The sequence below is a fragment of the Megalobrama amblycephala genome, linkage group LG17, assembly GCF_018812025.1.
Source record: "Megalobrama amblycephala isolate DHTTF-2021 linkage group LG17, ASM1881202v1, whole genome shotgun sequence".
In the NCBI taxonomy this organism is placed as follows: Eukaryota; Metazoa; Chordata; class Actinopteri; order Cypriniformes; family Xenocyprididae; genus Megalobrama; species Megalobrama amblycephala.
This window is the reverse complement of record NC_063060.1, coordinates 13,166,916-13,181,512: the sequence shown is the minus strand read 5'-3', so window position 1 is coordinate 13,181,512 and position 14,597 is coordinate 13,166,916. Positions and strand designations below refer to the sequence as shown.

The 14,597-nt window shown below is 37.5% G+C and overlaps 1 protein-coding gene across 1 annotated transcript in view; it reads right to left on the bottom strand.

The window, feature by feature from the left end:
• LOC125251122 (coiled-coil domain-containing protein 148-like) overlaps positions 1-14,597 on the bottom strand; it is a 209,778-nt gene that overhangs the window by 193,591 nt on the left and 1,590 nt on the right. Inside the window, exon 3 of the mRNA XM_048164058.1 lies at positions 13,601-13,722. Within this exon, the coding sequence (XP_048020015.1) occupies positions 13,601-13,722 (122 nt within the window). The remainder of the gene's footprint in view (positions 1-13,600; positions 13,723-14,597) is intronic.

Below are 14,597 nucleotides of genomic sequence, written 5' to 3'. Positions count from 1 at the left end.
TAGTTTGTTTACTTTAACTGCACGAACCAATAGCCGTGCAGTTTCACTGCATGATTGAAAAAGGCTTCAGAAATTGGAGAAAAAAGGAGTTTTCCCCATATGAGTCTTGTCTTATGTATAATAATACATTCAATGCAGTACGAGTGTAGTATCGTAAGGGAACACAAACTTATATTTCAAACAAGAAATTCAATGTCAAAAAAGATATTCACTTTTACTTGCAAATAGTGAGTTGATAGTGAGCAGATAGTGACTAATGAGGCAGACATGAATGTGAGTTTGCAGTGGATTGTGGAGAACTTTTATTGTTAAACATTTCCAGATCAATTGGGCTTGTGCATGTGAGCTATTTTACTTCACTTCCAGCAGATTCATCAGATAAAAACCACAACGCTGGAAAGAAAACATTTGACACAATCTTGACATTTTTCTAACTCGTGTTGAAACAATTATTACACCGTGTTGCTTCTCTTTATATGTTTTAATGTGTTTGACACACTTTAAGAGTTATTTTAACTTTTTCTTCACTACATTCAGTGATGGGTAGTAACTGATTACATGTAAGCTGGATTAAGTAATCAGATTCCAAAAATTAGGTACTTATTGGATTATATTATGTTTTAAAATACCCTTAATCAGACTAGTTACTTTTTTATTGATTACATGATTACATGTTATTTTCACAATGGCAGTAAATTATTCATAATTTATTAATTCACCCTACTGCTTTTTATTTTTTAAATTTTACTTTCTAAAAAAGCCTACTGCTTGTATACGTTCAGAAGGTCTTCCAGGTTTGTGGAAGTGCACACACAGACCAGCCACAAGTCATGTCAATCACTGAAAACTGAGACCCACACAGCATTTGATCAGTGGATTTACCGTGTTTTCTCAATATTGCAACATTCCATATCTAATTAACTCCTGACGAACACATGAATTATTATTTGAATTATCACTCAGTGAGTCATTTAACCATGTATTGCTGTCTTTAGAAGGCTTTTGTCTTTCAAACACATAAAGAGTACAAACTCATGTCATTTCATATTTATATGCAATGCATGTACACTATATTGCCAAAAGTATTGGGACACCACTCCAAATCATTCAATTCAGGTGTTCCAATCACTTCCATGGCCACAGCACCTAGGCATGCAGACTGCTTCTACAAACATTTGTGAAAGAATGGGTCGCTCTCAGGAGCTCAGTGAATTCAACGGTGGTACCGTGATAGGTTGCCACCTGTGCAATAAGTTCATTCATGAAGTTTCCTCACTACTAAATATTCCACGGTCAACTGTTAGTGGTATCAAAGTGGAAGCAATTGGGAACAACAGCAACTCAGCAATGAAGTGGTAGGCCACATTAAATCACAGAGTGGGGTCAGCGCATGCTGAGATGCACAGTGCGCAGAAGTCACAACTTTCTGCAGAGTCAATAGCTACAGACCTCCAAACTTCATGTGACCTTCAGATTAGCTCAAGAACAGTGTGTAGAGAGCTTCATGGAGTGGGTTTCCATGGCCGAGCAGCTGCATCCAAGCCTTACATCACCAAGTGCAATGCAAAGCATCGGATGTAGTGGTGTAAAGCATGCTGCCACTGGACTCTAGAGCCGTGGAGACATGTTCTCTGGAGTGACGAATCACGCTTCTCTGTCTGGCAATCCGATGGACGAGTTTGGGTTTGGTGGTTGCCAGGAGAACGGTACTTGCCTGACTGCATTGTGCCAAGTGTAAAGTTTGGTGGAGGAGGGATTATGTTGTGGGGTTGTTTTTCAGGGGTTGGGCTTGGCCCCTTAGATCCAGTGAAAGATACTCTTAATGCTTCAGCTTACCAAGACATTTTAGACAATTTCATGCTCCCAACTTTGTGGGAACAGTTTGGGGATGGCCCCTTCCTGTTCCAATATGACTGTGCACCAGTGCACAAAGCAAGGTCCATAAAGACATGGATAAGCAAGTTTGGTGTGGAGGAACTTGACTGGCCTGCACAGAGTCCTGACCTCAACCTGATAGAACACCTTTGGGATGAATTAGAGCAGAAACTGCAAGCCAGGCCTTCTCACCAACATCACTGCCTGACCTCACAAATGCACTTCTAGAAGAATGGTCAAAAATTCCCATAAACACACTCCTAAACCTTGTAGAAAGCTTTCCCAGAAGAGTTGAAGCTGTTGAAGCAAAGGGTGAGCCAACTCCAGATTAAACCCTGCGGAATAAGAATGGGATGTCATTAAAGTTCATGTGCACCTAAAGGCAGGCATCCCATAACTTTTGGCAATATAGTGTATTTACATAATACTACATGTCACCTGAACATCTTTGACCTAATGTATTTACCTGAAGTCCCCTAAAAATATTTAGGTCAATAATAAAATTAAGCTCAAAGTTCTCTGATGGTTAAGGGGTCACATGACATGCAGGTAAACAAAATATTTCATCTTTTTTAGTAAGTGTTTTATTTTGATTGTTTTTATTTTGAAATAACTTATTTTAATTTTAAAATTTAAACTATTTAACAATCAAATTATTAATCAGCCGATAACAGACTAATCAACCAATCTTTTTTAAAATGGATACTGAATGAAAACAAACACAAACACATAAAAGTGCTGAACTTTATTGCAAAAATTGAAAAACAGTACTGAATCATGAAAATGTACTTTAATTACTAATATACAAAATATTCATATATTAATTATATATGATCATTCATGTTAGTTCATATTGCATTAACTAAGGTTAAGAGATAAAACTTTAAAATGTAAAAATGTATTAATAAATGTTAAAATTATAAATAAACAATATTTTTTATTAACCTTTAGTTAACATTACAAATGGACTCTTATTATAAAGTTACCATTTTATACAAATCCAAAAGGTTATTCTCAAAGATGGCCATCTTTAAATATCTACACAAAGGCCATAGCATTAAAATTAGACACATATGTAAACTGTATGTATTCTCACACTGTAATGAAGGGTGAACTCAAAAACAAAGAAGAGCTGGATTTATATATGCAAAAAAAGTTTAATAAAAAAACACAATAACAAAACCACAACAGGTAGCAGGGAACAGAATGAGCAGCACCAAACGTGCATCCATGTAGGATAAGACTGAACAACGAACACAAGAAGTACTGGGTTTTAAATACTAGAGGCAATAGGCAAATAGGCAAACAAGACACATCAGGGAATGATACACAGAAATCATTAACCAGAAAAACTACAAAGGACTACAAAAAATGGCACACAGGAAAAATGCAAACTAAAAATCCAATTAACAAAACACACAAAACACAAAGCAAGGGAATATGTAACTTTTTATGTAAGCCAGGGAAACGTAGGGGCTATTTCCAAGGTTGCTTGTTTGCTTCCACCTGACCCCCTGACCTCACCACTCTGCAACCTTCCATCTCTTCCACATTGTTATTTGAGCTTTACCCCAAAAAAAAATATTGGGGAAAGAATGGGTTTCCAAACCATTCATTCAGTACTCAATACAGCAACAGATTTCTCAAAACTATAAACATTTCACCTGTTTTCATACACATTCCAATGTTCTCAATTGCCTAAATTGCTTAACCGTTCCATTCCACGCTGATCAGGGCCAGCTGGTATAATTTATAATGGTATAAACTATAATTTCATTTCCCACTGAGGGGCTGATAAAAGAGCTATTTGGAGTGTAATACAAACATGCCACTCTACACAAGAGTTTACAGACAAAACGAGATGTAAATAGTGACGTTATGGGGGATGATCAGATATTTCTTTTAATTTTATTATTAATTTGTGTTTACATCACTCAAATAGCACACTGGTAGAAACTGGTAGCCAAGCACCAGACAAGTGACCAATCTTGAGTGGAGACATACACACATTCTACCAGAATGGTTCAGCACAGTTAGCCAACCGTGCTGAGAATTCCAGGCTGAGAACTGTTTGCAATTGTGCCGAGCTGTACCAGGCTCAAGTGGAAATACAAAAGGAACTTACCATTCTTAGAATTGTTCGGCCCGACAGTGGAAAAGCAGCTAATATTTTCTGTAAAACTTTACACAAAAATGTAAAATGCAAGAATCGATTCTGAGCTTAGTTTTTAACCTCAGATGCACAATGACGCTGCATGTCCACTGGCGCGGATCAAGTGGAGCAGAGCGAGCATTTTCAATTCATTGCTATGGAGGTTGAGCTTCATGCTCACATGCAAGCATGAAGCTCAACTTCCATGGGAATGAAGTGAATACATTTGCTCCGCTCTGGGCCAATGGACATGCACTGTCAGAAACACCTGTATTCTGATTGTTTTCATTTCCTCACACACCCACACCACTTGAACCTTCATTAAAAAAAAAAAAAAATCTTTACATTTAAATTACATTACATTTGCAGTCATTCCCTTGATGCTTGATGTTACCCTTGCAGTTTGCTCTCTCGCCAGTAGGCCTATTTTTCTTAGAAATGCTCTATGAAGGCATATTTTATGTTGTTGGGAATGCTGTGGGCTTATATATTAAAATATGAAACTCACTTTCTGCTGCTTTCAATTTTAAATGCTAACCTGCGCATCGTGAAGAGCACTCATGCATGCGGCAGTGTGTGACTCCGTTTAAGTGGTTAAATGTACTTGCATCTTATAATGCTTTTATGATGCAAAATTTATGTAAACACAGTTATGTCTTGAGGTATTAAACAGACAGGACAAAAACATCTTATATTTCAAAAGAGATCTGTGCATTAGTGTGAACGCAGCTTATTAGATCTTCCGCTGTCTATGATGTCATCAGTAATATTCAAAAAACAGTAAAGCTGAGAAAGAGAAAAATCAGCTCATTAATGGAAAACGTTCATATGCTCTTAAATACTGAAAGCCCTCTTTGTTTATTGCTTGTCATTTTTCGTTGTTCCTCTTTATTATTTACTAGGCCACTTGCTGGAATAAGATGGGAAAGAGAGGAAGAGGAAAAGTAAAATAAAGGGTAGGGGACACAAAAGAACATTTGTTCTTGACGAAATATGAAGCACTCTAGTTGACCATAAGGGATACTGGCCTACATAGTCATCTAAACATATTACATACAGTCAAACCAAAATGTATTCAGACATCTTGAACATTTCATTCATTAATACAGTTAATTCACTATAGTAAAAAAAAAAAAAAAAAAAAAAAGTAATAAAATATGACAAGATCTCAGAGTTAAACTGTCAGAAAAAAATAATCTTAATCATGTCAGATAACACTTAAGCAAAACATGGTCAGGACAAAGTATCTGAATAATTTTTGGTTCCAAATTTGTATCAATTTTACTGGTAGTCCACTGTATGAAGAATTTTTCGGTGTAATATGTGTTACAGCTATGAAGCAATGTATACTTTGCTTGGCTGTGTTCCTGCTATCCTTTTCTTTTTCAGGATTGGTCCTGGGCATAACAAGAGGCTGCTGGTGGTTGGACCGGAGGAGAGACCCGGACTATAAATTCCCCGGGGATTCCGTTGGAGGGCGCTCTCTGCCTCTTTGTTTTGATTGCTCATGATTGTTCGATACTGTGTGTTAGTTCTGGTGAAAATGTTGGTACACATCGTGATTTATGCTCCAACAGAGAGCTGTTAGCATCCTTTGATTGTGAGAGCCTTATGTCTATAACCTCAATGCCCTATTGACATTGCTTGTAACATCTTAACTATCTTTGGAAATCTGTAGGGGGTGAGTGCCCTGTTTCTTTTGTTGGCCAACAGGCCACCAACTTTTCTCCTGTTTCTGGGCAGATAAGGAGTTAGGTTATGTTGCTGTGTTTTGTTTCTTTATTTTGAGTTACAGGGAAGTTAGTTTTGTTTGTTGTTTTGGCATTAGCTCACCCCTGATTATTTGCTTCAGAATCTTTGTGTTTCTTTCTTTTCCATGAAATGGTTTTTGTATTCACCTACAACAGTTCCGCATTGGAAAAAAAATGAACAAGAGAACACTTAAGAAAATAAAAATGAGTAATCACGAAGACATCATTGTTGTATCATTTATGTTGTGATCCTGACCTAGACCAGGGATCGTAACATATTTAATTTATTTTGCTATCCTCACTCACTAGAGCTCACTTTTGCTGTCCTGCACCCACTAGATGTTACAATAGTTCTCCAAGGAAGATGAGGAAGGCAGGTTCAAAGATGATAATGTAGTTTAATCTCACAGAGTAGTCAGGAAACCGAAGGGGTGGAGGGACGGAGTGTTAACGACGTCTCGGAAGTCCGATGCAGAAGAGGAGGAACGACTGACCAAGGGGGAGCCGGCCGGATGAGGGAGACCGGAGGAGCCGCCAGTCGGAGGGTCTCCGGCGGAACAGTAGATGGCCGGAGCCTGGACAGAGCCGGCAGGTCGACGGGCCGAGATGGAGCGACGAGGTCGGCAGCTGGAGGCGAAGCCACCGGAACCTCTGGCCTACGTGTTGCTGGTGGGAGTGTGACCTGCGGCTCGACGTCACAGGGGTTCCCCGGAGAAGGTGCAGGGCAGATGACATCCAGCAGCGATGTAGTAGGAGGACTGGCTGAGCATGGTGTTGTTGTCAGCGTGGGTAGAGGATCTGTAAAGGAAACACAGTCCATAATAATGTCCTTGTCGGATGACAATGATGAACATGACAGGTGGGTTTGGGTGGGAATTAATTCATTGCTAAAGTCAATCAGCCAGTCCTCCCTCTCTGTAGTAATTTCTCCCTCGTCAGCAGATGTCATGGGCTCACACCCCTGGTCATACGTCAGGTGGAGTTCCACTTCCGGGGCACGGGTCACCTCTGTCCTCGGGGTCTCGGGATCTGGCTGACCGGTAGCTGCTGGTGGTAACTCTCCGTCTGCGGGGGGCTCGCACGAGTACTCCGCGGTCCGTGGGGAAGATACGGGCTCTGGGTCTGGCTGTGCTCTGGATCGGGGACGAACACTCCCCAGACACCTGATGATATACTCCATCCAGTCCGGAGGTGTCTGTGAGGTCCACGGGACGATGGTAGTTGGCCTTGATCCAGAAAAACGACTTCAGGGTTTCGTCGTCGAAGGAGCAGGAGAGTGCAACACAGATGAATTCCTTCGTGAACAAACAAAAATTGTGGTTCTCCCGAGCCAAGATCGTGAACATGTCGCCATGATCCATTTTCGGTTTCGGTCCGGTATTCTATTACAATAGTTCTCCAAGGAAGACGAGGAAGGCAGGTTCAAAGACGATAATGTAGTTTAATCTCACAGAGTAGTCAGGAAACATAGAACACACGTAACATACAACAATAGAGGGTATGCATCGACGTCACTTTCCCGCCGAAAACGCGCTCCCTCAGCTGGACTGAGAGGCAAAAGAACCTGCTGCGTGACTGGATTTAACAGGGGAAACTGCGAAAACCCGAGTAAAACTAACGAATTACACTAAAGGTTGGAATTGAATGTATTCCTTACAACTTGTCAAATAAACCTATTCCATGGATATTGACATGCAGCCTGGAGTCGTGTTTCCTGACATTTATATGTGCCCGATTTCGACGGCGGGGAGACACATAAAGCAAATCTGCCTGTGAATATTTTATATAACTACAATATCTGTAGGTTTAAATTCATATAATCACTTATATCAATGTTATATCATCATATTGTCCAGCCCTAAAACATATATAGTTTTATAGTATAGTTTTTGTCAGTGTTGTTTATTTAAAAACACCCAATTATGCAGAATATAAGATGGAAAATAATTAATTGATGAGTTGTCAAACTAATATATAACAATACAATATATACGGTATGATTTTACCTTAAAATCCAACAGTTTGACACAAAATGATAACTAAAACATGTTTCTCTGCCTGGAGTCGAGCTGTTTCTGTGAAATGCAGTTATCCATTTGCTTTTTTCCCTGTTGCTTTCTGCAGTTTTTAAATATATACCTCAGGGTTTGTGTCAAAGCTATTTGTACAGTCAGTCACAAAGCTCTTTCACGTTTTGGATGTGTTTTGTGTGTTTTTCGCGACATTCACGGCGAAAACCAATGCTGCTGCTCAAGGGGCTCGCACACCGGACGCGAAGCTCAGCGCCGCGCTGCGCCGCGACACGTCTTTCAAATTCGAATGCATTGTTTTATATTTTTTTCTGAGTCATAGCTGGGCACCGCGGATAGGCACACTTATAGTTCTAAAACAATGCGTTCGAATTTTAAAGACGTGGCGAGGCGCTGAGCTTCGCGTCCAGTGTGCGAGCCCCTTCAGTCAGTGCCCGTGGCCGCAGTCGTAACGGTCGACGGTGACGTCACGTGCATACCCTCTATAGACCTTATTTACCAGAGAAACAAGCGCGCCGCCATCTTTATAAAATTGTCTTTGAACTTCCGTTTTGCGGTAGCTCTGTACATTTCTATGGCATCGCTGTCAAAGAATAATTTGTTGGTTAAGTGGATTTACTTGTTGTAGAGTTAATGAAAGTTATCATGAGCATTGTTATGTTTAAAGCAGATGTCTTAACAAATGTCAGTAGTTCGGGAAGAGTTTAAAACGAGCAGTTCATTCATAAATGTAATATCGCTGTGGAAATACAAACCGGAAGTCAAAAGACAACGAGCGCAACGCTGAAAAGGGGTGGGGCTACATAAGGTCTATACTGGACGCTAGACTGAAGACAGGGAGGAACTTAAATACACAATACTAATGACAAACAGCTGTGGGTGTAATCAGTGTCCATGGTGAATGATGAGTGGCGGGAAACAGAAAACAAAGGATCACATGACAGTCAAAGACAACCAGGACGAGACGGTGAATGTAACACTAGTAAAATCAAAAATGTCTGAGTAATTTTTGGTTTGTCTGTATATATATATATATATATATATATATATATATATATATATATATATATATACATACATACATACACACACACACACACACACACACACACACACACCAAGTCAGTTAAACTCCTGGGATATTGATCTGGTCAGTTAAGTAACAGAGAGGGTTGTTAATCAGTTTCAGCTGCTTTGGTGTCAATGAAATTATGACTGACATCAGAGAACCGTGAACTTCATTTTATTGTTATTTATTTTATTATTAACTTTATTTAATTATTGCCCTAATTTATTAACTTAAAATCTTATTTCAAGTAAATATATTAGGGCAAAGAAATGTAGTGAACAGCAGACATGATGGCACCAGAGCTTCACAACAGAAGTTCGAATGTCAAAACAAGAATCCCTTTTTCCCACTATGCTTAAGACCAAAGGGTGTGATGGGACCCTCAATGACAGGTAAAGCCCAAAGTATACTTCGGCCGTCCACGGTCGTGCACCTTCCACATGACGTCCGCACACCCTGTCCACGTGCAGCCCAAATTTCGAGACCGTGCGGACGGTGCACGTGCAACAGCGCATACGCAAGCAGGACTGAAGAGTCTGCTAGGTGGCAATACACACAGTACTGAGCACAGTGTGCAGTCGAAGAAGAGTGATTCAAAAACAAGACAAGTAAACTTAGAAGCATATCCTTCTCCATCGTTTTTGATTCTTGTTCTCTTGGTGTATCTTCTGAATTATGTTGCAGTGGATTACAGTTACAGTTCTCTGGATTACACAAAATCCCCAGCACTCAGTGCAGCTCTGCAACTGTTGGAAAGCAATCCAGTCTCTCCCACTGCAAACGGAAGGATACCAGTGGAAGATGTCTCTTGACCAGATTGATCACCCGGCTAAGTGAAACGTAAATATAAGCTAACCAAATCTTTTCCCAAAGGCCTTGGCATTAGGTTGTTGCTATATGAGATATGAGCTATTTGTGTAGAGACTGTCTATCTAGGGTTAGTGTATACAGATAGACACATCAGACACATTATCTGTATTCATAGTAAATGCTTATTTACTATTTCATACCAGCATCCAGAAAGACCACAATTGACTGCTAATAACCCATTTGTTGCTTCGTCCAATCCATTGCTCATCTACTTGGCATCCATTTTTGTTAATGTCCGTTTGTGTAGTAGTTTGTAGTTTCTGTTCGATTATTGATTTAATTTTCTTAGTAGTTTAGTAATTTTTCCTTAGTAGTTTAGTCATTTTCATTCATAGTATTTAGATTTAGTGAGTGTGATATTTTACTCTTGTATATCTTTTTTGTAAATAAATTCATCTTTATTACAAACTGTCAAGCTTGCCCGAATCTCACTAAAATCTTCAGATTGGTCAGATGACAAACTTCCTCCAATTTATAAAATTCTAATTCAGTGAGAGTCATTGGCTGGTGCCCCGAAATATAGGAAGGAATCATCTGACTCAATATTAATATTAATACAAAATATTAATATTAATATTTAAGACCATAAATAACTAAATTTGTGGTGCCCTCATGTGAGGCTAATCCAAAATCACTACAGAGATTCAGCTGATAAAAAACTTGGGGAATCTCTAAATTGCATGTAAATATGAAATTATGTGAATTTGTACATTTTAATGTGTTTGAAAGACAAAAGCCTTCTAAAGACAGTAATACATGGTTAAATGACTCACTGAGTTATAATTCAAATAATAATTAATGTGTTTGTCAAGAGTTGATTAGAAATGCAATGTTGAGAAAACACTTCTTAAAAGTGAAATTATTTCTGTAAATCCATTGATCATTTGCTGTGTGGGTCTCAGTTTCCACAGACCAGGAAGACCATCTGAACATATAGTAGTAGTAGACTTTTAGAGAAAGGAAAATTTAAAATATAACAAAGAAGTAGAATCAATGAATTATGAATAATTTACTGCCATGAAAATAACATGTAATCATGTAATCAATATAAAAGTAACTGTAGTAGTCTGGTCACAATTCTAAAATGTAATATAATCTAATTACAAGTACTTAATTTTTTAAATCTGATTACGAATTCCAGATTACATGTAATCAGTTACTACCTAGCAATTTTTAAGATTAAGATTTTACTATGAGCAGCTTTATACATAAAAGGTCTTTGAAACCCCTCTTATGCATTTTAACATCTCTCATAAAGGATGATGAAACATCACAATCCATGAAAGTTTTATCATTCATTTATAATTGTGTTACTACAGAGCCCGGCACGTCACCTATAGGAGAAAAAAAAAAAACAATCTGTGCCAACGGTTTTGCAATCCGTTCCCTCAGTTTATAAACCGTGCACACGAATTCTAAAACTGTTCCCTCAGTTTAACAAATCGTGCCCACGGATTAATAAACTGTACCCACGAATTTCCAATCTATGCGCACAGATTTTGCAAACCGTACCCTCGTTTTTTAAATCCGTTCCCACAAATTCATAATCTGTGCGCATAATCCTTTCACGGTCCGTTCCCACGGTTTTGTAAAAACTGTACTCACGAATTCATTTTAGAAGAAGAACAGCAAACTCCCCCAGGTGAAAAAATACTATAGAAAATACTATAGTGTTTTTTTAACCATACTATAGTAAATTGTAGTACTGTATATATTAGTATTTACACTTCATTAATGAATGCTACAGCATACTGTAGTATTAACTATAGTGAACTGAAACTGTAATAAATACTGTAGTATAGTTTTTACTACAGTAAATGGTAGTGTATATTGTAGTATAATATACCCTAAAGTTGTAGAAAACTTAGTTCAATATTGGGTAAAGTAATTTGTTTATATTACTATAGTTGTTATTATCACAGCAACTGTAGAATTACCACAATAAATTAATTCAAGTAGGCCTATTAGTATACGTTACTATAGTATGGTTCAAAAACACTATAGTATTTACAATAAATTACTATAGTATTTTTTTCACCTGGGCCAGGTAAGTGTTAAAGGTGCCATCGAACATTTTTTTACAAGATGTAATATAAGTCTAAGGTGTCCCCTGAATGTGTCTGTGAAGTTTCAGCTCAAAATACCCCATAGATTTTTTTTTTAATTCATTTTTTTAACTGCCTATTTTGGGTCATAATTAGAAATGCGCCGATTCATGTTGCGGCCCCTTTAAATGCTCACGCTCCCCGCCCACGGAGCTTGCGCTTGCCTTAAACAGTGCATAAACAAAGTTTACACTACTAATATAACCCTCAAAATGGATCTTTACAAAGTGTTCATCATGCATACTGCATGCATGCGTCGGATTATGTGAGTATTGTATTTATTTGGATGTTTACATTTGATTCTGAATGAATTTGAGGCTGTGATCCGTGGCTAACGGCTAATGCTACACTGTTGGAGAGATTTATAAAGAATGAAGTTGTGTTTATGAATTATACAGACTGCAAGTGTTTAATAATGAAAATAACGACGGCTCTAGTCTCCGTGAATACAATAAGAAACAATGGTAACTTTAACCACATTTAACAGTACATTAGCAACATGCTAAGGAAACATTTAGAAATATCACTAAAAATATCATGTATTATTATCGCTCCATCTGCCATTTTTCACTATTGTTCTTGCTTGCTTACCTAGTCTGATGATTCAGCTGTGCACAGATCCAGACGTTAATACTGGCTGCCCTTGTCTAATGCTTTGAACATGAGCTGGCATATGCAAATATTGGGGGCGTACACCCCGACTGTTATGTAACAGTCGGTGTAATGTTGAGATTCGCCTTTTCTTCTGAGGTCTTTTAAACAAATGAGATTTATTTAAGAAGGAGGAAACAATGGAGTTTGAGACTCACTGTATGTCATTTCCATGTACTGAACTCTTGTTATTTAACTATGCCAATATAAATTCAATTTTTAATTCTAGGGCACCTTTAACGAATCTTATTGTTTTATTGTGTATTATTCATCAAATTATATTAACTGCAGTGATTCTCTATCAACGGGTAGCGGAATACAATGATTTAATAAGAATTGTGTGCGTCAAAATCTTGTGTTTATTTGTGGTAATCTTAGCACTTTATTATTATTGCCTAATAAACCTGGCATTGTGTATTATGACTGACTTTTAATTTCTTTGTTTCTCTTTTCTTCTTCTAAATGCATGTAGCCTAAATGCAACAATAGGCTAATAATAATAATAACAACAACAACAATTATTATTATTTATTGTATTTATTTTATAAATTGATTTATTTATCAATTATTTATATGACTATAATATGACTATAAATGAGTGCCCTTAAGACAGTATGTTTATCATAAATTAATTAATGAATGCTTTATTTAAAAAAAAAAAAAAAAAAAAAAAAAAAAACTCTTTACAGTTTTAGAAATGTTTGTGTACTATTCATTCTTAACATGAAGACTTGTTTTGGTGATTTTATTATACTAGGCTTTTTGCCCAAAATGGACTTAGATAAAAAATAATGGAAATTCTCAAATGAATTCTGAATGGAGGTTAAGAAAATTCTCAATTTTGTAAAATAAAGTTTTTTTTATTTACAATAGCCCATAGCCTGGTTGAATCTGAATGGTTTATGAATCCGTGGGCATGATTTGTTAAACCGAGGGAACAGTTTAAGAATTCGTGTGCACAGTTTATAAACTGAGGGAACGGACTGCAAAACCGTCGGCACAGATTTTTTATTTTTTTTTTCTCCTATAGGTGACGTGCCGGGCTCCGTAGTAATTAACAAAGGTATGCAATCAAAAATGCAAAACACATTCATTACCTTCTGTTGAGAGAGCTGAGAAGAGAGGCGTTTGGCCTCTACCATGGTCCGCATTCGCTCATATGGGATCAGTTTACATTTTGAGTGTCCCAGGCCCACTTGTATTCTTCCAGACAACTTTTCTATGCGTTTCAAAAACATACAAAAAAAACATAAATAAATAAATAAATATATATATATATATATATATATATATATATATATATATATATATATATATATATATATATTGTATATGTAATATGGTTAATCAGGGCTCGACATTAATGCTTGTCCAGGACAAGTGGACACACACACACACACACACACACACACACACACACACACACACACACACACACACACACACACACACACACACAAAAACCTAGGGAATTACCAAAATGCAAGAATGGCTGATTTTATTACATTTAGTGTTAAGTTGATGGCGTTCGATAGGAATAACCCCAGAAATGAATATGAATATCCTGAATAACCTATGAATAACCTCTGCTGTATTATAAACCACTGAAATTGGGTGTAATGTGTTGACACGCCCCAATCATCCAGACTGCACAACTCCTACACAAATGACTAAACTACTAAGGTTGCTTTGTTGAGGATCGCGCAGCCTCTCGAGGAGAAATCGAAACATATGAGAGCAGCACACATAAAGTAACTAATTTAACATACTGCTGTAAAAATTCAAAATGTGGAGTTTTTATATTTACAACATATGATACAGTTAAGCAACATCACACGGCCATGGGTGCTGTCTTCCTGAATACCATTACGATTGAAAATGTATATTGTACCCAATATTGTCTGTTTTCGTTCTAGCAGCAATATATAATAGATCCAAACAAACAAAGATCACAGCAGAAGCATAATACACACTCAGCCGTCTTTCGTTACTGAATGATTCAGCATTTTGAATGAATCGGTTAAGTCAAAGATTCAATGGCCGTCCCATTCATAAACAACTGCCTCTTTCTTGAATGAGTCAGCTGTTTGAATG